Raw genomic sequence first — 25,338 nt, 5'->3', positions numbered from 1 at the left:
TATATTAATTTTATGTGATAGTTTTAGCAGGCTAATGTTTCATAAATGATTTTGAAATATATTTTGTATATTTTTAATGTTATTTTTATTTTATAGATTAGCTAAATTATCTTTTGGTGGTTGTTTTTTTCTGTAGTAAGAAGGGAAGTGAATTTTATTTAAATGTGTTATAATATTTGAATTATTTGATAAATCATCTCGGTATTTTTCACTTATGCTCTTAAACTAGTAAAAATTCTTGTTTTTACTTTGCTTTAATAATGTCATGTTGTTTTTGAAATCTTTTTAACAAATTGATTATTGGTTGCAATACTATATGTATCTGCTTGTCCGGTAGGCAATCGTGTGGATTGCCTACCGGCGGAAAAGCGGCACACGTTCTTACCGTCTGCCGCGGCCATGCTAATGTGGTGGGGGATAAAAGGCCGTCCAGCGGGGTGTTTTGGCAGGCAGATCGCCATCGCCGGTACAGCGGTGGCGATCCGTCCGCCATCCTAATAGACCCCCAACTTCTGATTTTAAAAGAGTCTCCTCACAACAGGCGCTGCCGCTTTGCAAATAAAGTGAAAAAAACAAAGTGGTTCTCAAGCGGCGGGCTCTGCTGCTAGTGCCAGCGTTAGGGGTAAAAAAATATTTCTATCATGTTTTTTAAAATGTATTTTTTCATTTGAAATGTTTTCTAAAACTAATTGAATTATTTGTTATTTTTCTAGTATATGTCTTTTAAATGTAATGTTTGTTTTCTTAACTGTTAGTATAATTTTGCATTGTTTACAAATTGTTTTATTTTAATACATAAATCTGTGTGTGTATATCATTTTTGTATTTAATATAAGGTAATAAATACAACTATTTGTTTTGCTCATTTAAATATTTAAATGACATTAGATATTTTTGTTTGTTATATATGTTTGGTAATTTTAACAATATGTTACTGTTAGTCTGCTACATTGAAATTATTTTTTTTAATTCTTATCTCTTTACTTGTAAATATTTTACTGTAAATCTTTAAAACTATTTATTATACATTTGATTATTTTTACTAACCTAATATTATACATAAATTAGTTACACATCGATATTTATTTAAGAAAAACCTGTTCTTACCTTTTCTTGGTGATATTCTCTTCATGATATTTTGACACTGTATTTTTATAGTACATTCTTCAATTATATAAACACAATATTTTCTTTAATAATATTTAGCACAATATTTATGTCAATCGATATTGTTTTTCTCGCTATTTTGCCACACAACCGCTATTGGAGCCTTGCTGGACACATTAAAGTAACCGGCGGTAAACCCTGAATTAATTTTTTGTGTGCTGTGAATCATCATCTGTTAGCTCATACAGTCACAGTGTGCATCTTCACATACAGCCATGGCTTAGTGATGGCCTACTTTTAAAATAGTGATGTTGATCTTAGTGTTTTCTAGCGCAGTTTCTTTTTATTTTCTCATATTTCTTTTATGATTATGCTATCAAACATCAACACAAAGCAAAAACAATAACAGATTGCCATCCCTTCCCCCACCCTCCACAGACCCAGAGAGATAGGCATTACTTTGTAAACGTATTCAGTTGAGAGCTAGGACGTGATACTCAAGACCGCATTATTAAATCTCTATGCAGTGCACATGGTGGCGTTGATATCCCGCAAACACACCTCCCCATGAACTTTCCGTTGTATTCATGTGACACTCACCTTCACAGTCCGTTTCACTCCCCATAACCGGTTCCTCTATTTCTTGCTGTAAACCGATCAACACCATATTCCACTACATTTTGTGTCCCCCCCCCCGATCAGTCCCGTTGTATACCAATCGGTGGCTTTCCTCACATTCACTCACATGCATTCCACATGCACCCATCGCACCAGTTCACACAGCGATTGTTTCTTACTGGGTGATCTGTTTGTCATCCATCTTAGTGCTATACATTTCTGTGTTACAGCTGACCCCAGTTCCACTACATTCTCTGCGTGACTAGTGTGTTTAGATCATGTCACTAGACCAAGGAGGCACAGCTACACCATAGACATTACTTAGTATAGTTTGGTCAGGACCCCCAACACCTGAAACACTCCTCTCCAGAAAACCCTTAAAGCCAAGCATGTCTGCCACATATGAATATAAGTCTCAGGAAATGAACGGTTTCTGGGCCTATGTTCTTGCTTGTTTGGGTCCAATCTGTGCAGTGATTGTGGTGTGATGTAATTCCCATGTACACATTTGTTTTGTATCAATTTAAACTATGCGTTATAAGTCACCCTCCTGCAATTGCCCAGAATATAAACCCAATCGTGCTTATTCACATCCTCACCCATGTCTCCCTCACATTATATTCATTGTTGTAATGCGGGAGGCCACACGTTGGACAAGAATGGCATACAGGTGTGAGATAAGCCTATGTTCTCTCCCCATGTCTGGCAGAGTCTAGTTTAGGACATGTGCGTCTGGTTCATGTCGGAATTTCGGCCATGCCTTCAGTACATGCCGCGGCCAAGCCATTGTACACGAGGAAGCAGCTGCCCGCAACATTCCATTGGGTGCAGAAATACGCATACCCCTGTATCCTGCATCTGCATATAGGTCCCCAAGTCATTGCGGGCTGCCGCCTTCCACTCTGCCTTAGGAATAGTAATATTGATGGATTTATGGCAGTGCACCAAGGGATCAACTGTTGCATGCAAATCTGTACCTCATTTTTCTGCTTCATTGTTCGTTCCCAAATGTTTAACAGTGTATGTATCTGTTCCAGTAGGGACAATCTGTACTTGCGTGTTGCCAATTGTAGTGCCAGAAGCTTCCAAGGCTGGATTACGCGGGCCAGCATCCCTGCGACAGAGTCAGCGTTCCCTTCCTGAAACCATGGTATTGTTTGTTGGATATGAGCTGCCCAATAATATACCCTGAAGTTCAGAGCCTGTAGTCCTCGCTGTACCATGTATATTGTACAATGTATAGGCTATTCCACTCTCTCCTGTTCCCTTAATATACAATTCGGAAATTATGAAAGCAAGACTCAGGGATGCGCAGTGGCATGTGCTGTTGCACATAAAGCACCCTAGATAGCATTATCATTTTGCTTATGGCAATTCATCCCATAAGGGACATTGGGAATGACAACCAATTACTCTTTTCTAGGCTGCCTAGGAGTACCCACACAAAAGGGGATGATGGACGGAGCGTTTGAACAAATCAAACACTCACCCCCAGTCAACTGATCTGGGTTTAATCCATCACCATTCTTTAGTTCACTCAGCCACCCCAGTTCAGACATGGCTATATGCAAATCAGTCTGACCCTGTGCCTCATGGGAACAGTGCAGCCCGAACTGCCAAGCATGTCTTCCCTGGACCGGAAACAAGCATCCTGGGACCGGTTTCGGATTCATAATCCTCATCAGCCAGGCTATCTTGAATCCAGTGGCCAAGTAAACAAGGGACTCACGTCTGAGCATACCCTGCCGCACTTAGGGCGAACAAAGCGACACAAAAGGGGATGATGGACGGAGCGTTTGAACAAATCAAACACTCACCCCCAGTCAACTGATCTGGGTTTAATCCATCACCATTCTTTAGTTCACTCAGCCACCCCAGTTCAGACATGGCTATATGCAAATCAGTCTGACCCTGTGCCTCATGGGAACAGTGCAGCCCGAACTGCCAAGCATGTCTTCCCTGGACCGGAAACAAGCATCCTGGGACCGGTTTCGGATTCATAATCCTCATCAGCCAGGCTATCTTGAATCCAGTGGCCAAGTAAACAAGGGACTCACGTCTGAGCATACCCTGCCGCACTTAGGGCGAACAAAGCGACACAAAAGGGGATGATGGACGGAGCGTTTGAACAAATCAAACACTCACCCCCAGTCAACTGATCTGGGTTTAATCCATCACCATTCTTTAGTTCACTCAGCCACCCCAGTTCAGACATGGCTATATGCCTAGGAGTACCCCACATTTGATGCGTAGGTCTCAGCCATGTCAGAGCTCAGGTTGATCCCCAGATATTTACCAGACGTTGTCTCTGCGTTTATGTTGGCAAAGGTCATCTCCCCAGGTTAATTCATCTGGATGGGGTAAAGAACTAACTTGTCCACAATCAGCCAAAACCCCGAGGGAGCCCCGACCTCTGCTAGTGTGTAGTGTGTTGTGCCCCATGTGTCCATTGGATTCCTCAATGTCAGTAATGTATCATCCGCATATAGCGAGATGACCTCCTGTTTGCTTTTCACCATTATCCAGACGTCTTCCTGTCTAAATTGTAGTATTTAGGCCAGTGATTCAATGGCCATGATGAAAATCAGTGGGAGAGGGGGCCCCCCGTCGAGACCCCCGCTCTATAGGTCAATCACCTTCACTCTGGCCCTGCTGTTTATCTACAGCAGCTCTACCCATTTCAGATAGGTCTCCCCCAGTTTTCACATACATAGGGTTTGCATCATAAATGTCCAGTTTACAGTGTTGAAAGCCATGTTGGCATCCAAGCTGGCCATTGCACAGGGCTTCCCCACTCTTATAACCTGTTCCATAATGAGAACGGACTTCCAGATATTAGTGGTGGTGGTGTGGCCACGTACATACTCCGTTTGAACCGCGTGTATAACTCCCTCAGCCACTTTAGATAGTCACTGCACCAGTACTTTCCCCAGTATTTTGGCATGTACATTAATCATCAATTGGGGGCTGTAAGACTCACAGCCAGTGAGGTCTCTGCCCAGCTTGGTCAAAACTACAATAATGGCTTCTCTCAACGATGCCGGACAACATGCCCTTTTCAAAGCCTCAGTGTACATGGCCAGCAGTGGCTCCAATAACAGATCAACATACACCTGGTAAAACTTGACACTGAACCCATCTGTGCCTGGTGTCTTCCCCGTATTCATGTGTTTGATAGCCCTTCTGATGTATGACTCATCATGTGGCACATTCAAAGTGGTTCTTGCAGCCTCATTTACTTTAAAGATATGTGCCTCATCGAGAATAGTTTCTATGCCTGCATCATCATCCTGGCCCATTTGTGCATATAGTGTCTTTTAGAATTCTGCAAATCTTGTCAGTATGACTGCCTGGGCGGTCAGGGCCACCCCGTTAGTGTCTTTGATAGATACCACACTGTTCACGTCTCTCTCTCTGTTTACTAGCCAAGCTAAGAGTCTACCTGGGTGGTCTCCCTGTTAGTGTTGCATTTCAGTGTACATCTTATAATCATTCTTCCCATAGCTATCCCGGGCTTCATCTAGTTCCCCCTGCAACTCATGTTGCGTTTTCCATACCTCTTCCATACCTCTTCACGTACAGTGTGTGGAGTCATTCTATCAATGTCTGCAATGTGTCATTCCAGCTACGTGACTGTGTGTCCCAGGGATTTACGTACCCTGTATATTGTGGCCATGCATTTCACTCTTATTGTTACTTTAAAGGTCTCTCAGAATACTCCTGCCGACTCAACTTTACCCATATTTATGGCGAAGAACTCCTGTTTCACCTCCCTAATTTACTTCCTGAACACCTGGTCTAGTAACTTTTGACATTGTAGACATGACTGTGGCACTTGTGCCACATAGAGATGGTCTATTAACTCTATCACAAGCGAAGCATGGTCCGGGCAGTGTTGGGTTTAAGTATTGGGTTACCCCAAATTGCGCAAGGTGCTCTGGATGGGTATTTATTATTTTTTTTATTAGTTTTATATAGCGCGAACTAGACCCGAAGATATAGGGTATCAGAGCGTTTTACTTAGCACCAGTTTCGTTGCATGAGGACACATTCTTTTTTTGTTAGGCACGGGGAGAATAAGTGATTTACCCAGAATAAATGCTTAATCTATCCTAGATGTTTCCCCATGTGAGGGAGAATAGAACCACTTTCCCCTCATGTTACTATGCCATGTCCTCCATGGCTCTAACATGTTGAGTGTATCCGTGCCATCTAGTAGGGCCCTGGAGGATCTGTCTAGATTGTGTCGTGGTCAGCATATAGGGTTAAGGTTTACACCACTGTTTAGAAGAAATCTAGTGTGTCAATGTTTGGTGCATATTTGTTTAGTAGCACCGGGTGTCTACCCCCCATCTCTCTCACAACCCCCACATATCTGCCACCCGCTGCCTTCAGTTCGATAGTCACCCTGAAGTGGACACTGGAGTCCACCCACAGCAGGACCCCAACAGCCAAGGAAGTGAGATTAGAATACCACCATCTACCCCTCCCCCCCACTTAGTGCCTACCTACTCGTTGTTCTAGTGGTAGCAGACATGTCTCCTGCATCATCACTATCTTCACCTGATGTTTCCTCGCATAGTACTAAATTCTCTGTTGATTAATGTTGTTCTGTATCCCCTTAATGGTTCTAGATCGCGCTATCTCCCCCTTGTGTGACCTAATGATTGTCAATGAATTTCACAATTGGATCTCAAATGTACTAAAAAATGGTTCCCTACAAAGCCTAAAAAACTGGCATTACTATTGGAATGTTGCCAGCTTAACATGACTAATAATGTACGAAAATCCTTATCCAGTAAAAAAATGCATGACATTAACATAAAAAATTATTTTACCAATTATATAAAGCAACCATCATGACAGCTAGGAGACCCCACTGCTCACAGTGTAATTCAGACACATCATTCAAATATACGTATCTCTTAAAAAATGATCTCTTAATTCTATAACCAGTAATGCAACACCAAGAGTGAGTTGCTCTCAGGACCTATGAAATTCTCTAGCTGTCGCCATTCCAAATGAGAACAATCAGTGACACCTCTTTCATATATATTCCTAGTTACAACTCTACTAAAACAAAACTTTGTATTCTCAACAGACTTTTCATCAAAGAAAGTTCTAAAGAATCAAGTTGATATCTATTGCCAGATTGTTAATTGTTAACTGACTCACATACCGTAAAAGTGTATAACTACATTTTGCTAACATCTTCTGTCATTCCAGTCAAGGTAATGATTAACTAATCACTCTCAACCGGAGAGGTCCATATCGAATTGTAAACACCCTACTTTAAGCCAATGCGTTGGAAGCAAGAACTTTGTGAATCAGGCCCTCAAATTATATGCCAAAAGCACACAGGCTATTTCTTGGGGGGGGGGGGCTCTCAATAAAAATGCATCTTTCAACAAAACTCAACATTCCACGAATAACGCAACTACCTTCACAACAAGCAAGCTGATTTCTGTGCCTGTATTGAATAAGTGTCTGTAATCTGGGAGTACCTCAAGAGCACAGTTGACTCATGCATCCCTATTCCCCTACTCCATCTTGACCTGTCATCAGCATTTGACACAACTATTCACACAAAGGCTAGATGAGAAAGGAATCCAAGGCACTTTTCTTAAATGGATTAAGACCTAACTAACAGAAAGAGTTCAAATTTTAAAACTACCACCTAGCTCCGTACCACCATTCACTCATCAGGGAGGTGTCTCTCAGGGCTCAGTAATTGCCCCCGTACTTTTAAAGTCTACACTCCCACTTAATCAAGTGATCGAAAAAGCATTCTTCACCATGAAATCCCAGTGCAAGACCTTTCTTCATCTGGGGCTCTTCCACATGGATTTGGTAGCTCGGAACTAATACTGCCTTGCATTGTCGATGCCAATGATCTTTATGTTGGACTCATGAGGCAACTAACAGTTGCTCCAGAATGCTGCAGCAAAACACTTACAGGTGCAACCACATCACACCTGCACTCCCAGTGGCTTGAATTATTGGTTCAAAGCTCCCTAAATCACTGCCTGGGCGATCCACATGACAGGATCCAAATTGCTACAATCAAAATTCAGGGTCTACTGCCAAGGAGAAACTTCAGATCCAGTAGTGACAAAAAAAGGTTTTCTCCTCCCTGTAGCCAGGTGAAATAAGCCCGTTATCGTGACTATATTTGTCTATGGCTTAAATTCACGGAAGTATTAAAAGTAACTTTGTCTTTTGTCCCTTTAAGGTTAAGGGAGTACAATGGCAAGTAAGACATCACCAATAGGGGCGTCCCATTCCACACAGATCTTCTTTAGTAGTCCTATCAGAAGTTACTGGCACCCCTTACAAAATGCTGTGGGTGGCCTCTGAGAGGCTCGCCATCGCTAATACCGCCACACAGATCACAGAAGGCCTATTGGCCAAACAACCTCTCTCCCCATTTTCTTGAATGGCAAGGTCTTCAATGAACCAGAGAGGATGATGAGGCCGATTGTGGTCAGGTCTAATGAATCTTTTTGGTCTTAGTGTGTGCCTCAGGAATGGAGAAGGAAGAGAACAGAAGTCCTGCAGCTGCAAGCTTGTTTGAAGTGCTCTGTTTATTTCCACTCCCTCCACTCTAGCAGCACTAGAGACCCCCTCCTTGTGGGACGTCCTAGATACATTTTGAAACAAACAGATGCAATAATATCTTTGGATACATGAACATGTAGTCCAGAAGCTCAAGCAGCTTTGATAGCAATGGTATGTTCAGGCCTCTATTGAAGAACTATTCTAGTGCTAGACTGTAAAAGAATTGCCTAAAGGGGACTATGCCCATTTACTGCTGTAGAGAATGGCTTTTCTCACTCTCAGAGATACTCCCTGCCAAGGATACCTCTCCTTATTGCCAATAATCTTTCTTTTAACCGTAAAACAATCTGTACATCAAAGGCTTCCTTCTAGGGGTAAGAGCAGGTCCTGAAAGCAGGAAACTTATAGAACTTTTCCTGTATTACGTGACAATGCATGTATGAGCTAAGCTAGTACATAATTCCTACCAGCGTTTGAAATGATTGCAATAAAATCTGTTAATACGTGTATCAGGAGGAAAAACACGTCCTGCCCGAACGTGCATGTTAAGAGTTAATCAACCTATGGAATCCCAGGCCTATTCACAGCTTCTTCAGTGAGTCCGTCATACTAAAGTAACTCGCCTTCGAAACTAATGAACATGAATGAGCCCTACATGTCTCTGGGAATTGTTCAAAGGCCATTAGTCTATTCAGCACTTTCTTGTATTCAAGTCTGGAGTGACAGGTTCGGCCTGAGCGCGGCTTTCGACAATCAGCAAAGCCAGAACGACGAACACGCCCTTAATTGTCCCGAGGGAGACCTAGGTCCCTCAGGACAATCATCATCAGCCCAATTAGCAAACTCTTCACATCTGGGCTAGCCTCACACCTGGGAAATGCAGAGCGTGGAGAGCTGAACTGAAACACCTACCAGCGTATACATATGAGTGACTTCAGGGTCCAAGGCATTAGGTAAAGGATACCTTTATGAATCAATCCATGCAGAAAGAACGCAGGACAGGTGAACTGACCAGGCATCAGCTACTCCAAATAACATTTTCTAACAAGATAGTGTATGAAAGTAGTGATATTTGAAGATTGACCTACATTGTAGGTACTGGCTGAGCCCCGTGAGGCTTGGAGGTGGGAACTAAACATTGTGCAACAGATTGCTGTATTTAAGCTTGAGATCTTGAGTAATAGTATAAAAATGCATTTCCTCTTGCAGATATACGCATTGCAAGGGTGATATTCTAAAAATCTGAACACATTAACAAGATCGTTGAAGAGACCTTCCACTAGGGCCCAAACCAAGAGTGGCATGAATACAAAAATACCATAATGTTATTTATGGAAAATTACTCCCCATCTGTAATAGGGCCCCAGGAAGGCAAGACTTATGCTTATTGTGCGTACTATGTACATTCTGTCCACGATTCAATGTATGCATGTACTTTGGTGACCCAAACTTATTTTTCGATCCCTATGATTGGGTATGGAATACCTACATTAAAATTATGCTTTTCATGATCTCTACTGTTAATACTTGCAAAAACGTATATTTTAACAAAAAAACTTCCAGACACACGTTCCTGCCCTAGGACATAAACTTTCTGACTCATGTCTATGAAGCACTAGGCATGGGAGAGAACGTTTAATTATTCTGGAGAAATTTCAGTACTGATGCATTACTGTTTTTAAGAGAAATTAAAAGAATTGCGCAGCTACTCAAGTTTGAGTAATTAAGAATAATCTGGGACAAAAATCCTACCACAAGAGCACAGGGGAACAACAAACTAAGTAACTGTAGTATTTAGTGGTACATTTTTAGCGCAAAATGCATCCTCTGGCAATTTTTGATGCAAGATTACATTTTGCATTAAGAAAACAACACTAAATGCTGGATTATGCATTTCACACAATTACATATAATTAAGTAATTTTACGGGAATTACGAGTAATTATGGTAGAGAGAATAACATAAATTACACCCACCTCTAGTAAACGAAATGTCTATTTTGATACTCTTTCCTGACATATGTCCCATATACGCTTGTGAATCATTTTTTATGTAAAAGTGATATGTATCACAGGTGGGAGAGGCTCAGATGTAGAAACATTGGTAGAAAGAGGGTTGTTGCATCTAAAATGCAAATCTGCTAAGGAATCAAAAGCAAAAGAGCTACAGGAGGGACCTCAAAGAACCACTAAAGTATTAAGGAATACGGATGACAAGGGAAGAGCATGATGGCGTGGGCAGAGTCCACTCTGCAATCTATGGTAAGCCATAGATGCTTGTGCATTACACCTCAGAATGCACTGTTGCTGTTTGTCTTGTTAATAATGCTCTTACTGCAAAGTCGGTGCATTGACAGAACTCATTTGCAATTTGGAAATTAGCATTCCAGCTCTTCTGCAAATGGCAGCTTGCACCTGAATTGTAATAGCACTCCAATTAGGTTTTTCAAGGTATGTAACAAAAAGTCAAAACCATTTTCAAATTTAAGAAGTATGACATATCAAACAGGCATTTTAGTATTTTTGCAAAGTGATAATTCTGCATCCCCTGTGCGACATTTTAGAGCATTTATGCTTGTTGGGGAAAAACTGACAATAAGCACACAGGCTTTAATACAAGGCCTCCTGTAGTTCTAATGTGGCTGGTAATCAACGTTACAAGTCATGTCAGAATTGCACGGCCTGCGATAATTTTGCAAACACTTTACTTTTCTCTCAGCAACTGTCTCTGGGTGGAATTCCAGAAAAAAATGAGGAATAACCACTGAAATAAGTAGAACTCCATTGACTGTGCCCCAAGAACTGCTGGTATACCACAAATGGGAACTAATAGGCCTTATATTGGAGAATGTGCGTTAAAAAATGACTAAGGGGATCCGAGCAAAACCACATTTTAAGGGTAAGATCCCTTTATCAAGGATAAAAACGTGGTTGAGCATAGAATTCATATAATGGTCTATTTAGCTGCAAAAGGTGTAAGTACAAAGGTCAACATATTTCATGGCTATAAGAGTCCCTAGCGCATCATGGCACTTCGTCAGGACGAAGAGGACCATATTCTACTCTCACAGAGATGTGTGAGTGAAGAGTATATGCACCACGCCTTGTATATGTTACATAGACTTTCGGGATATCTTCTGGGGTAGACCCGGTGATTGAGAAGAAAGCGGCTGCAATCGGATCGGACAAGGCATACGCTGAATTAGCGTATCGTCAAACGTGTCTAAGCAGAGTTTGGCTATCGACCTACTCAGGGCTGCCAGAGATCTATGTAACGTATATAGGGCATGGTGCATACACTCGTCACTCACCCATCCTACCATTAAACTTTAGTTTTTGCTTGGATCCCCTTAGTCATTTTTTAACGCACATATCTCTCACCCATTCTATTCACATCTTGTCACTCACTCATACATATCACATCGGTGGAAAACAAAAGATCTCCATCAACGCGCTCCCTCAAGGGGCCCGTTAGGCATTGCAGCGCTGGCCCAACAAGGAGCTGCCCGATGATGAAGCATGACCTCCCTCGGGATGTGTGAGGGCCCTTGCTCCTAAAAGGAGCACTCCCCTTTGCTAACCATTCTCCTGACCTAGAGACTCACAAAGTAACAGTACACTCCTTGTTCACGCAAAATGTCCAGCGCCTTAGAGTATGTTGCACAGTTTCGGTAGCATAGTATTAAATGGGCACACTATTTAGGATTACTTGTACAAAAGCAAATACAGAGAATCCAAAAAAGAGGGAAAACCATAGTCGAGACACATTGCTTATGAACTTCTCTCCCAACCTCACACTACTGTCCCTCCAGAGGAAAACTTGATCGGCAGTTAGCTGTGTACGATAGGGATGTTTCTCACCCAGGGGTTCCTGAGTGACGTGAAATAAACAACGAGAGCAAAGCTGCCGTTGTTTATAATGCCACTCAGAACTCCTGGGTGACAAACATCTGTGTCATTAACAGTTACCCATACGCATATTTATGTCATGTATGGCCCAATTTTCATCTCCCCCTGCTCTCATCAACTGTTAATAGGTAAAAAATTCATGAATAAGCAAAATGAAAACTGGAAGTTCAGTGGGACTTAATTCTTATTCCGTGTTTGGCAGGCACGTGAAAACGTGGCTTTCCTCGCAACCATAATTGCTTCTGCTTGTCTCCCCCATTTGCTCTTCGCGGTTATAGCACTTTAATGCCTTTTTAGTTTTATGCACTTTACAAATTCAAAATTTAGGAGAGAAAACAGCTTTTTATCCACTGTTGCCATGACATAGAAATGAATACCTGTATTCAGAATACAGTAAATTAATACGCTAAGCCATCCATAACTTGCACTTTCTAATTTTGTCCATTTTCGTCAGACAAAGAGGTATTGTTTTCTTCATTACCTCATGTAGCCACAAAGCTTTAGAGCATTTTATGGTCAAAATACCTATCCTGACATAAATATCGAAGCTGCGTTGAAGTGGGTGCAAAACCAATCTAGATGGTTCTCCATTCCAATCACAAATTTATATTCCACATTTATTGTGCTCATTGGAATCAAATTAGTTCCTATTTCTATCCATCCCCAGAATTTTAGTTTTTATTATCATTCAAAATAGTTCACTGATTTTCTGATGTCCTGACCAGGGGCAACTCGCACAGGTAAGGCTGTGGGCGGCGAGGAAGGGCGGGGCTGGGTGGGGGGGTAATGTAGTGCGACAGACAACGGGAAAGTTGAGAGTATAGAAAGGAATAAATAAAAACACTTAGTTTGCGCTCGCAGCTTACAGCTCCTTCGTAAATGGTTAAAGCAGGAAAAATGTGGGCAGTGGCATATTCGTCCTAGAAATTCACTCCAGGGCAATTTGTTAATTTAATCTGCAGTGCAGTTGCAACCAAAGTTACTGAATATAGATAAAGACAAAATATGAACAGCAAGCCCACATGAATGTGTGTTGTTATTCCACAGTCTTTTTCCCCACAGGGAATCACAACGCGGTCGTCATAACAACCGCATTTTGATTCCGCATAGCATTACCCTGCTAGTTGTAACAACGACTTGCAGAGAGGGGGCGCTGGATGTTGGAATAGTATCATTTACTATTCCAACTCCAGTCTGTGCGGACAGTAGGGAAGGTGTTGGACTTTAAATCTAACACATTCCCCCTCCTCCACAAGTCATTGTTCCAACGTGCGGAGTAATGGTATGCAGAATTAAAACGCAGTTGTTGTAACAACCGCGTTGTGATTCCCTGCGGGGAATATGTTTCGTGGTAAACGTTGTTTACCAGCCCACATTAGAATTCATATCCCTTGGTACCACAATTGTACTCCACCTCCCTCCCAGTCTCTCCTAGGGATGGGTACGGACCCCGACAGCCCCTACCATATTGTGCGCTTCCAACCACGTGACAATTATCAGCTCCAATGCTCTCCCCCTTTATTTTAGACAGATGCTGCTCTGACCTATGATGCGGTCCATATAGTGTCGGTCTGCTACCAGCGGGCACCTCAGATGACGGTGAATGCCCTGCAGTGCCATCGCCACAAAGCCTGGAGGTTCGGTAATCGCTTCATGAATTTTATAAAAGAGGTAAACGCATGATTTAGAGCAAATGTTCTTCCCAGTGTTGTGAACCTTTTCATTACAGACCATCCTTTTGTTGTTCCAATGATGACATGAATTTTCTTTCGGCTCAGTGAAATGAACTATACTCATCTTTTTGTTTTTGTGATGTTGAGCAAAATGCCATTTTTTCACATTTATTTAGATCTATGATGCCTGTATTGCTTTTACAAAATGTACATATTTGTCACATGTTTGTATATGGTGAACTCTGAGTAGTACAAAACCCACATCTTCACTAATTCAAGAACCTTGTTTTGTATAGGATTGGCTATTGTCTATGTAGTGCTCTTATTGCGGTATGGAACTTCTGGAAATGTATCGGAAGATTAGAAACAGGGAATAAAGTGAATCAGGAGAAGGGGCAGGACCACAGCAGACACACCATGCTTTGGATGGTGCCAAGCACCAGGGAACATTTATGACTTTGCAGTCTTATGGTCAACCACTGCTCGAAAGAGTCCGACGAGAAGGCAACTCATTTTTGATGGCAGCACCGATCCCAAAATAATTTGCCCCCTCTAAGTCATTGTGACAATCATCTTCACAGAGCTGATAATCAGTTATGGACTTGATGGTTTTGTCACAAAATCCATGGCCCCATTGGCATATAATACGACTGTATATTTGTCCTGCTCACTCTGAAAGATGTGTTTTCTATTTTTATATTATAATTATAAACAGGTCCTCATCTTTTAAATCTCGCCTTCATTTCAATATCTACTATTGCGACACATCTGTTTTCTCATGCGGTCACCTCACCATACTTGGGCACCTGAAAATTGAGATGTTGCGCTTAGCCGAAGAGAGGAGCAGTTGTAAAACCTGAGACATTACATTTGTTAGAGATTACAAGTTTCCATCAAGCTGGTTTTAAAATGACAGTGAACAATCGTTTTCAGTTATTTATTTTAATTTTTGGTATTTTATTAAGAAGTGCTTGTCATCTTGTGATAAGTTTGCAGCCTTGGAGTATAATTAAAATATTGGCATACAATTAAAATATGTAAGTATGTAGGTATGATGTGAAAAATGACCAGATCATTGAAGTCCATTCTGGTAAAACGGCCATCTTGACTGACGTTCTTTTGGGCCGTAACACATCCGGCACCTAGGTAAATCTAGCAAACATTTTAAAAAAAATTCATCTAGTAGAATTTAGGGTGGGGTGACTTGTGTGGCTCCCACCAGGTTTCTCTCCCCATAAACCCTTGCAAAGCTGAAACTTCCCACAAGTCTACCAATAAAAATGGTACCCCACATATGTTGGTAGGACTATTACCCACAACAGGAAAGACCCCAAAATGCAACATGGATACATCACGTTTCATTTCACTGAACACTGATGTTTTTTTGCAATATGCCTAGCTGTGGATTTTGGGCCCTAGCTCAGCCAGCCCCTAGGGAAACCAAGCAAACCCATACATTTTGAAAACAAATGCTTTCGTCAAAAGCACACTTTTATACAGTTGTTTTAATTAAAGATAATTGGGATCGGCTCGTAATTATGGGTCCATGCAGTTTTGGATCCAGCACCCCAAAGTTTCGCCTTCTGTGTTTCTTCATTGTACCAATAAAATGTGGTAGGTAGTTTGCATATATACATTTTCTTTAGCCATTGATCAGGATTTCTGAATGGGGTTATACATTTTCTTTTCTTAAGCTTCAGAGTTCTAAGTTACTGCAATCTTTTTTTTATTTATATGTACGTCAAATCATGTATATGCAAATTCAAAATCGCAAATCAATACAACAGAGCACTCGCTCATTTTAGCAATGGGCCCGGCATCCCAGCATTGTTTAGGTGTTTATAATTCATTGATGCATGTGTTCTCTTTGAGCTCATTTAAAAAGGATTATCCTATAAGAATGGAACTAAGACAGATATTCGCTCACATCTGGCGACGGTGTAAGGCGTATTTTCTCACAGTCGATCCCCTGTGAATTTATATATGGTGTTATATTACATTTCTGTAAAGAGCTTTATGCTTCTCTAAGGCTGCCCGATGCATTTTTAGGGACATGTGATGTGAGATAGAAAACAGGAACCAGCAGAGATTGAAGGGAGGGGCAAACTGGAGGGGAGAAAGAAAACCACCTTTACAGCAGCCGTGGCCCTTGGAGGGAGTTCCGTGGGGCAGGCAGGCGGGGTGGAGGAGGGGCAGGGTGGGGGGTGGTAAACACCGGAATATGGATGATTGGAGGTAAGTAAACAATTACATTAATAAAACAAATTTCGTAGCGTGCCCTGCATCGCATTTTGCTATTGTTATTAGCCATTCCCTAAAATGGCTTCTTACAATGTGGTAGCCATTTTATGGTGCTGTACTTGTATCAGCCAAATATTTCTATGCGGTGTGGGGTTCAAGTGCATTTTGTAGGATGCCATTGCTAGCCTCTTCTGTGTATACATAGCAGGCACCAGTTTCTAATGCTCTGTCCTTTTAACGGTCCATCCTGTCAGAGCATGCGCTAGCACATGCTTCTCGCTTGTGAGACACTGTTGTTAACAAAAAGGGCTTGAAGCCTGCCCATAGGTTACCGTATGTTGGCTTGCATGGCACTCTTCTTTACAGCCTTGTAAATTGTCAAGGCAGGCCTAACATTATTTCCATTCCTCTCTGTAGAGCAGGGACCATGCAGTGATTGAACTAACTTAATCTGTGTCTGTCCTCTGCTCCAGACATGATCAAGGTACTATTTTGTTGAGTTTAACCTTTAGTGCCCTGTAAACATAAGGCATGTGACAGGTAAAAGACGTGCCCAGCAGGACAAACAAAATTGTATTTATTTTACTAAGTCTTCTTTCCTCACTTTGTACTCATGTTTTCTTTTGTTTTTGGTCGTGGGTGCTGTTCTCAAAAGATGAATATTTTATTGCAAAGTGACAATTTTTCACGGTCGCAATCTGCCCCTTTGCGACTGGTATTTTTGCATTTGGGATGCATCATCCCAAATGCAAAAATCGCAATTTAAGTAATCGCAAAATGTGCGATTACTTAAATTGCGATTATATTTAAGAAATCGCAAATTGCGATTCCTTAAAAGCAATGCATTATCCACAAAACATTTGCGATTTCACAAATAAGAATCACAAATTACCATCAATTCCAATTTGATGGTAATTTGCTAAAACAAAAGTGCATTTTTCAAAGTTCAATGTTGCACACATACATGCCCTTGGGGCATGTGTGTGTGCAACATGTGCACACATGCCAATTTCAGTGGTTCAGTGGTTCATCAGGGTGTCCTTGTGGCACCCTTGCACCCTTGAAATTGCATGCGCAATTTGCTAGTACATATTTGGTACTCGCAAATTGTGCAAGCAATTCAATTCATTCCTATGGGCGTCTAGGCCCATTAGAATGAATGGGAAGCAATTCCTTAATTGCAATTCGCAATTTGTGAGTCGTATTTAAGGAAGTTGTAGGAATTGCTACTATTTTAGCAAAACCTACATACATAGCAATTGCGATTCCTTAATAGTGATTATTTCCTTAATAATCGCTATTAAGAAATCGCAATTGCCTAGCTTCATGCATGTTCCCCATAATCTTGTAGTACACCCCAATCCTCCCCACTCCAATCCGCCCCACTCCAATCCACAGCAGATCCACCCCACCTCACCCCACACTGATTAGCCCCACTCAATCCTATCCACCCCTCACTAATCCAGTCCACCGCACTCCAGTCCAAACCACTCACCCCAATACAAAACACTCCAACCCTCCCAACCAACCCCACTCCAATCTACCCCACTCCAATCCAAAACAATCTGCCCCACTCTAGTCCATAACCATCTCCCGACTCGAATCTTCTGCACTACAGTCTGCCCCACTCCAGTCCAAAACAATCTGCCACACTCAAATCCCTAAATCCCTAACAACCTGCCTCCCTCCAATCCGTCCCCCTGCAATGTGCCCAAATCCAATCTGTCCTCTCCAATCCAGAACAATCTGCCTCACCCCAATCTGCCCCACTCTAATCCGCCCCACTCCAATCTGTCCCATTCCAATCCAAAGCAATCTGCCCACTCCAATCCATCCCTTCTAATCCAAAGTAATCTTCCCCTCTTCAATTTGCCACACTCCAATCTGCCTCACTTCAAATTTGCTCCTCTCCAATCCACTCTACTTCCAAATTGTCTGCCTCAATCTAATCCTCCCCAATCTAATCTGCCCACTCCGATCCAAAACAACCTGCCCACCCAATCTGCCCCACTCCAGTTCGCCCCACTCCAATCCACCCCACTCCAATCCAAGACAGTTTGCCCTCATCTAATCTGCCCCACTCTCAATCTGCCCTACTCCAGTCCTAAACAATCTACCCCACTCCGATCCATCTCACTCCAATCTTCCCAACTCCAATCTAAAACAATCTTCCCCACTCCAATCTACCTACCCAATCAGAAACATCCACCGGCTCCAATCGGCCCAACTCCAATCTGCCTCACTCCAATCTACCCCACTCCAGTCTGCATCACTTCAATTTGCCCCACGCCAATCCAATCCACCTCACCGCAATCCACACACTGCATTCCGATTCATTCCACTCTAATGCACCACAGTCCACCATACTCTCATCCAATCCACCCCATTCAAATTCAAAACAATCTTCCCCACTCCAATTTCCCCCACCCCAATCCAAAACAAACTGCCGCGCTCCAATCCATAACAATCTGCCCTACTCCAATCTGCCCCACACCAATCTGCCCCACTCCAGTGCAAAAAGATCTGCCTCACTCAATCCAAAACAATTTGCCACACTTCAATCCAAAACAATCTGCCCCACTCCAATTCCAAAATATTCCTGCCCCACTCCAATCAAAGACATTCTGCCCTACTACAATCTGCCCCACCACATCCAACACAATCTTCCCCACCACAATCAGCCCCACTACAATCCAAAACGATCCGCGCCAAATCTACCTGACTCCAATGTAAACCAATCTGCCCCACTCCCTTTGAAAATAGTCTGCCCAAACTCCAATTGGTCCCCACTCCAATCCAAATGAATTTCTGCCCCATTTCAATCCATCCCACTCCAATCTGCCCCACTCCAGTTTGCTCCATTCCAATCCACTACACTCCAGTCCAAATCAGTCTGTCCCATTCTAATCCTCCCCAAAATAATCTGCCTCACTCTTATCTGCCACACTCCAGTTTGCCCCACTCCAATCCACCCCAATCCAATTCAAGACAGTTTGCCCTAATCTAATCTGCCCCACTCTAATCTGCCCCACTCCAGTCCAAAACAATCTGCCCCACTCTGATCCATCCCACTCCAATCTTCCCAACTCCAATCCAAAATATTCTTTCCCACTCCAATCTACCCAACTCCAATCTACCCCACTCCAATCTGCCTCGCTCCAAACTACCTCACTCCAATCTGCCCCACTTCAATTCGCCCCAGGCCAATCCAATCCACCTCACCCCAGTCCACCCACTCCATTCCAATTCATCCCAATCCACCACAATCCACCATGCTCCAATTAAATCTACCCCACTCCAATTCACCTCATCCCAATCCAATCCACTCCGCTCCCTCCCCAATTCACCCTACTCCCATCCAATCCACCCCACTCCAATCTGCCCCACACCAATCCAAAACAAACCACCTCGCTCCAATCCAAAACAATTAGCCCCAACCCAAAATAAATCTGCCCAACTCCAACCTGCCCCACTCCAATCCAAAACAATCTGCCCAACTCCAATCAGCCCCACTCAAATCCAAAACAATGTGCCCCGCCCCAAGCTGCCCCACTCCAATATGCCACTTTAATCAAACACAATCTTCCCCATGCCAATCTAATCTAATCCACTCCAGTCCACCCCACCCAATCCACCCCACTCCAATCCACCTCAATCCAACCCAACCCACCTCACTCAACCTTATCCAACTCTCTGCAATCCAATCTACCCCACAGTAATCTAATCTACTCCACTCCAATCCACCCCACACCATGTTAATCCAATTCACCCCATTCCAAATCAAATCACTGAACTCCATTCCACCCCACTCCAGTCCATTCCACTCCAGTCCATCCCACTCCAGTTGAGTTCACCACACCCCAGTCCAATTCACTACACCTTAGTCCAGTCCACCTCACTCCAATCTACCCCTATCCAATCCACCCTATTTCTATCCACCCCACTCCAATTTAATCCACCCCATCCAGCCCACTTACTCCATCCCACCCCACTGCAGTTCATCCCTCCCCTCTACTCCACTCCACCACACTCTACAATCCAGTCCACCCTACCCCAGTTGAGTCCACCCTACGCAATCCAATCCATCCACCCCACTCCCTCCCCAATCCAATCCAATCCAAAACAATCTGCCCCACTCCAATCAGCCCCACACCAATCAGCACCTCTCCATTGCAAATAAATCTGCCTCACTCCATCCAAAACAACTTGCCACACTCCAATCCAAAACCATCTGCCCCACTCCAATCCCAAAAAATCTGCCCCACTACAGTCCAAGACCTTCTGCCCCACTACAATCTGCCCCACCCAATCCAAAACAATCTACCCCACTACAATCATCCCCACTACAACCCAAAACGATCTGCCCCATTACAACCTGCCCCACTTCAATCAGCCCCACTCCAATCCAAAAAAATCTGCCCCACTCCAACCTGCCCACTCCAATCTGGCTCATTACAACCAAAAACAATTTACCCCACTCCAATCCAAAACAATCCTTCCCACTCCAATCCGCCCCACTCCATTCCACCCCAATCCAACCCACCCAACTGAAATCCAACCCACCTCACCCTAATCCAATCCACTTTACCCCAATCCAGTTTACACACTCCAATGCAATCCACCCCAGCCCGATATAATCCACCACAATCCAGCCAAATCTAATATACCCCACTCCAATCCATCCCACCCTAGTTCAATCCACCTCAATCCAATCCACTCCACCCCAACCCAGTTCACCCTACCCCAATCCACCTCAATCGATTCCAGCCCAATCCAATCCACCCCACTCAATCCAATCCACCTCACTCAAATCCAATCCACTCAACTGCAATCCAATGTACTCCACTCAAATCCACCAACCCCCTGTGAATCCAATTCACCCCACTCCAATTCACAAAACTCCATGCCTCCCCAATCCATTCCACCCCACTTCAGCCCACTTCGCCTCAGTCCACCCACCACAATCCAAACCTCCCCAACCCATTTCACACTCCTATTTAATCTACCCCATCCAGTCCACTCACTCCAGTCTACCCCAATCCACTACAGTCCCATCCAACCCACTCCACTCTACCCCAATCCAATCTACCCCACCACAAGTTCAGTACACCCCAATAAATCCAGCCCATCCAGCCCCACTCCAATACACCCCAGCCCACCCCAGTTTAGTCCAATGCACCCCACTCCAATAAATCCATCCCACTCCCATACAATCCATCCCACTCCAATCCACCCCTCCAGTGCAGTCCAATTCAACCCCTCCAAACCACACAACTCTAATTCAATCCACCCCACCTCGATCCAATCCACCTCACCCCAAACTAATCTAATCCACCCCACTCCAATCCACCCCAATCCACCTCAGCCCATTTCAAACCACCCCACTCCAATGCACCCAACCCAATCCATCCACTCCACTCCAATCCAATCCACTCTGCCCCAATTCAATCCACCCCTATCTACTCCAATCTAAATCTCTATACCTCACTACCTCAATCCACTCCAACCCACACTACTCTATTCCATCCCACTACACTCCACTCTATACCACTCCATTCTATGCCATTCCACTCTATCACAATATCTGCCACTGCACCACTGAACTCTACTACCCTCTACTCAATCCTCTCACACTCTGCTCCTCCTACACCACCGATTTCACTCTCGGACACTCTACACGACTACATTTTAGCCATGCTGAACAGCAGCCACACTGGTGTACAATACGGCAAAACACATTGCAAGAGTCAATAGCTCTTGTATAGGCGGAGGCCTATTGGTTTTGCCAATGCTTGTTTTCATAGGCACCAGGTTAAGGCAAATATTTAGGGATATTTCTTTCTTTGACTAGTCTTATACTGTGAATTTTGCTTTCTCATTCAACTGTTTCATTAAGAAGTATACATCTTTCAAAATGGCTGCTCCCTTCTGCTTACTATCTGCTGCGACATGTTCAGTAAACATGGGACCAGAGAGTTCATTTATTATTTATATAGCAGCGGTTTCTTTTTGAGGACGCTGGGGCTCTTCCCCGTTTACTTTCACCCCCCACCCAGGGCATGTCAAAAATGAAAGAAATAGTTAAGGGTAAAAACAGAATCAAAAACACATGTACACTCTTTAATTGTCTTGCCTTGGTCTGAGGCTGCAGCCTGCTGCGCAGTGCCACTGGCTGTGCTTATTGTTGGAGTGACGCTGGCCTTCACTAAAACTGCAGCCCCAAAGTCTAGAGGATTTTCCGGGCTAACAATCACACAGCCCTGAGGCCTGGGAGGTCACCAGCTCGGCAAAGACATAGCCTTGAGTACCATTCTCCACCCCTGATGACATGGGTTTACGATTACCGCTGGGAGTATTAGACTTCAGTCCTGTAGAGTTGGGGCTTCATATCAGTTAGGGAGGGGAGAGCATTGTCACCACACCCTTTGTCAAGTCATCACGTGGGGTGGGTCCCTTGGGCCCCACCCTGTGACGAGTTTGGAAAGGGTGGGGTAGGACCTGCAGGCAGGAAGACGGGAAATCGAGTCTGTGCAGTGTATCAAACAACATACACTGTGCATACTCGAAGTGTCTGCTTCCTGTGCTGCAGTGAATGCAGGACACCATTAAGCTCTGGTGACTAATTGCCAGCCAGTAGAATTATGGCTTACAGAAAAGGTGGCACATACGTCTGCTTAAACATTTAACCTCTTAAACGCGGTGCAAATTCCGCCGTGGTGCGGCAGTTTTAACGAGTGGGCTGGGCCGCGTCGGCCAACGGACGTGCGCAGCACTAGCCGGGTAGTGCTTGCGACGACGGTTGGCCGACGGGAGCACAGAAGGGGTTAAGTTGAAGGAGCTTCCCTCCAGTCCAGCCGGTGCCCCACAGTCTCAACTGTGTGAGATGGGTGAAAAATTTAGCAGCTGCCTGCGCCTGGCCTAAGTAAGAAGCAATTCTGGGCAACTCATTTTATCTCTGTGCCTATTACCAAAGATGAATGATTTATGTAATGTAACTGATACTCATGTAAATCCCTCAAATACTTCACACTATATAAAACAACAAAAAAGACTCAAAAAGGTAATCTTTTAAAGCAAGCGTTTTTTAGCAAAATATGTGCATGGCGATCAGTGATAAAGCGTAGGAACTTAATTACCACCTTCATTTTTGTAGGAGAGCACACCGCCGATTTTTATAGGAGGATTACTATAAAAAAACAAACCTGTTTCCCTAAAAAAAAAAAAATGGTCCGCTCAAATCTGGAACCTTAAATACTACTGCAGCAAAAAGAGATTACATGCTCCTCTGCTCTCTGGCACACGACCTTAATTAATCTCCAACGCTTCACCTCCACACAAAAAGGTGTACAATTAATACTCCTACGCGTCCTAGCATACCAGAGCTCTAACCTGACACCTTTGGGAGGTATGGCAAAGAGTAGGGTCTCCGTGACTCCCTGAGCTATCCTATCGGTAAGCTGATAGTACAGAGACAAACCTGCTGAGAGTGCCAGGTATAATATGCTTGAGGACAGTTTGACAACTACTTGGTAGACAGCTTTCTACAAACCTGGGCAATCCTGGATCAAGGGGGGGCGGCGGCTCTCATTCTTCTGGATTTGTCCACCGCCTTTGACACCGTTGATCACTCCATTCTGATCGACCGTGTCTCAACCCTGGGGATCAACCACCTGGCAAAGGATCTCCTCGCATCCTTCTTGGCTAATCGCATGCAATCGGTAAAGTTGGGTGATTATTACTCGCCCATCTTCACTCTTCCTTGCGGGGTGCCCCAGGGTTCAGCACTAAGTCCGACACTATTCAATATATATGTGTCGGACCTGGCAAAGGTCATCAAGCAACACGGGCTGAGCCTAACCACCTATGCGGACGACACCCAGTTGGTGGTAGCAGTGCATAAGGATGGGCCAGATGTTGCTTTATGATTCCAGGAGGGGATGCTTGCCATAGGTTCCTGAATGTCGAGGAACTGCTTGAAGTTAAACTCGGACAAGACCGAGGTTATGACCTTTGGAAACCTCCTGCCGAGATGACCTTCCACCTGGTGGCCAAGCGAAATCTGCCCTCCACCAGTTCCAGTGGCCAAGGTCAGAAACCTCGGGGTCATATTCGATGACAAACTTCAACTTAGACATCATGTGAACTCGGTGGTGTCTGCCTCCTTTCACATGTTAAGGAAACTTAAGAAACTACTCCCATATCTTCCTCCATCTGCAGGAAAAACAGGGATTTCCACCCTTGTTTTTTCTAAATTGGATTATGGCAACGCCCTTTTCCTTAACGCACAATAACAGGTCCTTAACAAACTGCAATCAATCCAGAACGCGGCAGCCAGAGTTCTGCTTGGCATCCCCAAACGTCATCCAACTTCAGCGGCCATACGTCAATTGCACTGGCTACGGGTCAGAAATAGGATCAAAATCAAGGCGCTGTGCATTGCCTACAAGGCAGCTCACAACGTAGGACCACGGTTCCTGAGGAACGCTTTTCACATCTATGTCCCCAACAGACCGCTGCGCTCCTCCGCCTCCTGTCTCCTTTCAGTCCCCCATACTAGAACATCTACATGGGGAGACAGAGGCTTTCTAGTGGCAGCCCAAAGCATTGGAACTCGCTCCCTTTGTCCATTAGATGCTGTCCCACTCTCACCAGCTTCCTCAACCAGCTCAAGACCTGGTTATTCGATCAATGATTCATGTAGCGTGATCTGTCCTGAGAAACACATGCGCCGAGACACCTCCGGGTAGTTGCGCGCAATACAAATCACTAAAACATAAACATAAACATAAACCTGGCTGCAGCCACCCTCCGGGACCTGCTGCCAAAGCCCAAAGTAGGGTGTTCCTGATGGCTGCACTGAGAAGAATTCATTCAAAGTGATTCGTTTTTAACATGAACCATCAGTGAACTATTAGGTACAATAGTTGTTGCGTAAACCCTGTATGTGGCCCAGATTATTGTAGAGCAATACTACAGTCTAATAAATCAATCCCAACAGCTGTTTGTACAGTTGGCATTCTGAACTCACATTCGAACGTGCTTTCATGCATGATGTTGAGGAAAAGGTAGTTTTGGAGAAATAAAATATATGCTTAAGATCATACAGTGTAATTGAGGAAGCAGGGATTTACCCATGTTTTCTGGTTTCACTTTGTACTAATCAGTCTGTAAGCAGGTGTCTATTTGTCTTTCTGTATGTTAAGGCTTTGATTTTACCGTTTTGTGCATTTTCG

The 25,338-nt window shown here is 43.7% G+C and overlaps 1 protein-coding gene across 1 annotated transcript in view; it reads left to right on the top strand.

Moving 5' to 3' along the window:
• Nucleotides 1–25,338, top strand: part of GRIK3 (glutamate ionotropic receptor kainate type subunit 3) — a 1,130,254-nt gene that overhangs the window by 598,268 nt on the left and 506,648 nt on the right. Inside the window, exon 7 of the mRNA XM_078681209.1 lies at nucleotides 13,719–13,862. Coding sequence (XP_078537335.1) covers nucleotides 13,719–13,862 — 144 coding nt within the window. The remainder of the gene's footprint in view (nucleotides 1–13,718; nucleotides 13,863–25,338) is intronic.

This window comes from Lissotriton helveticus, chromosome 3_1 (genome assembly GCF_964261635.1).
Source record: "Lissotriton helveticus chromosome 3_1, aLisHel1.1, whole genome shotgun sequence".
Taxonomy (NCBI): domain Eukaryota; kingdom Metazoa; phylum Chordata; class Amphibia; order Caudata; family Salamandridae; genus Lissotriton; species Lissotriton helveticus.
Note: the sequence above shows the minus strand (reverse complement) of the source record. Positions and strands in the feature narration are given on the sequence as shown.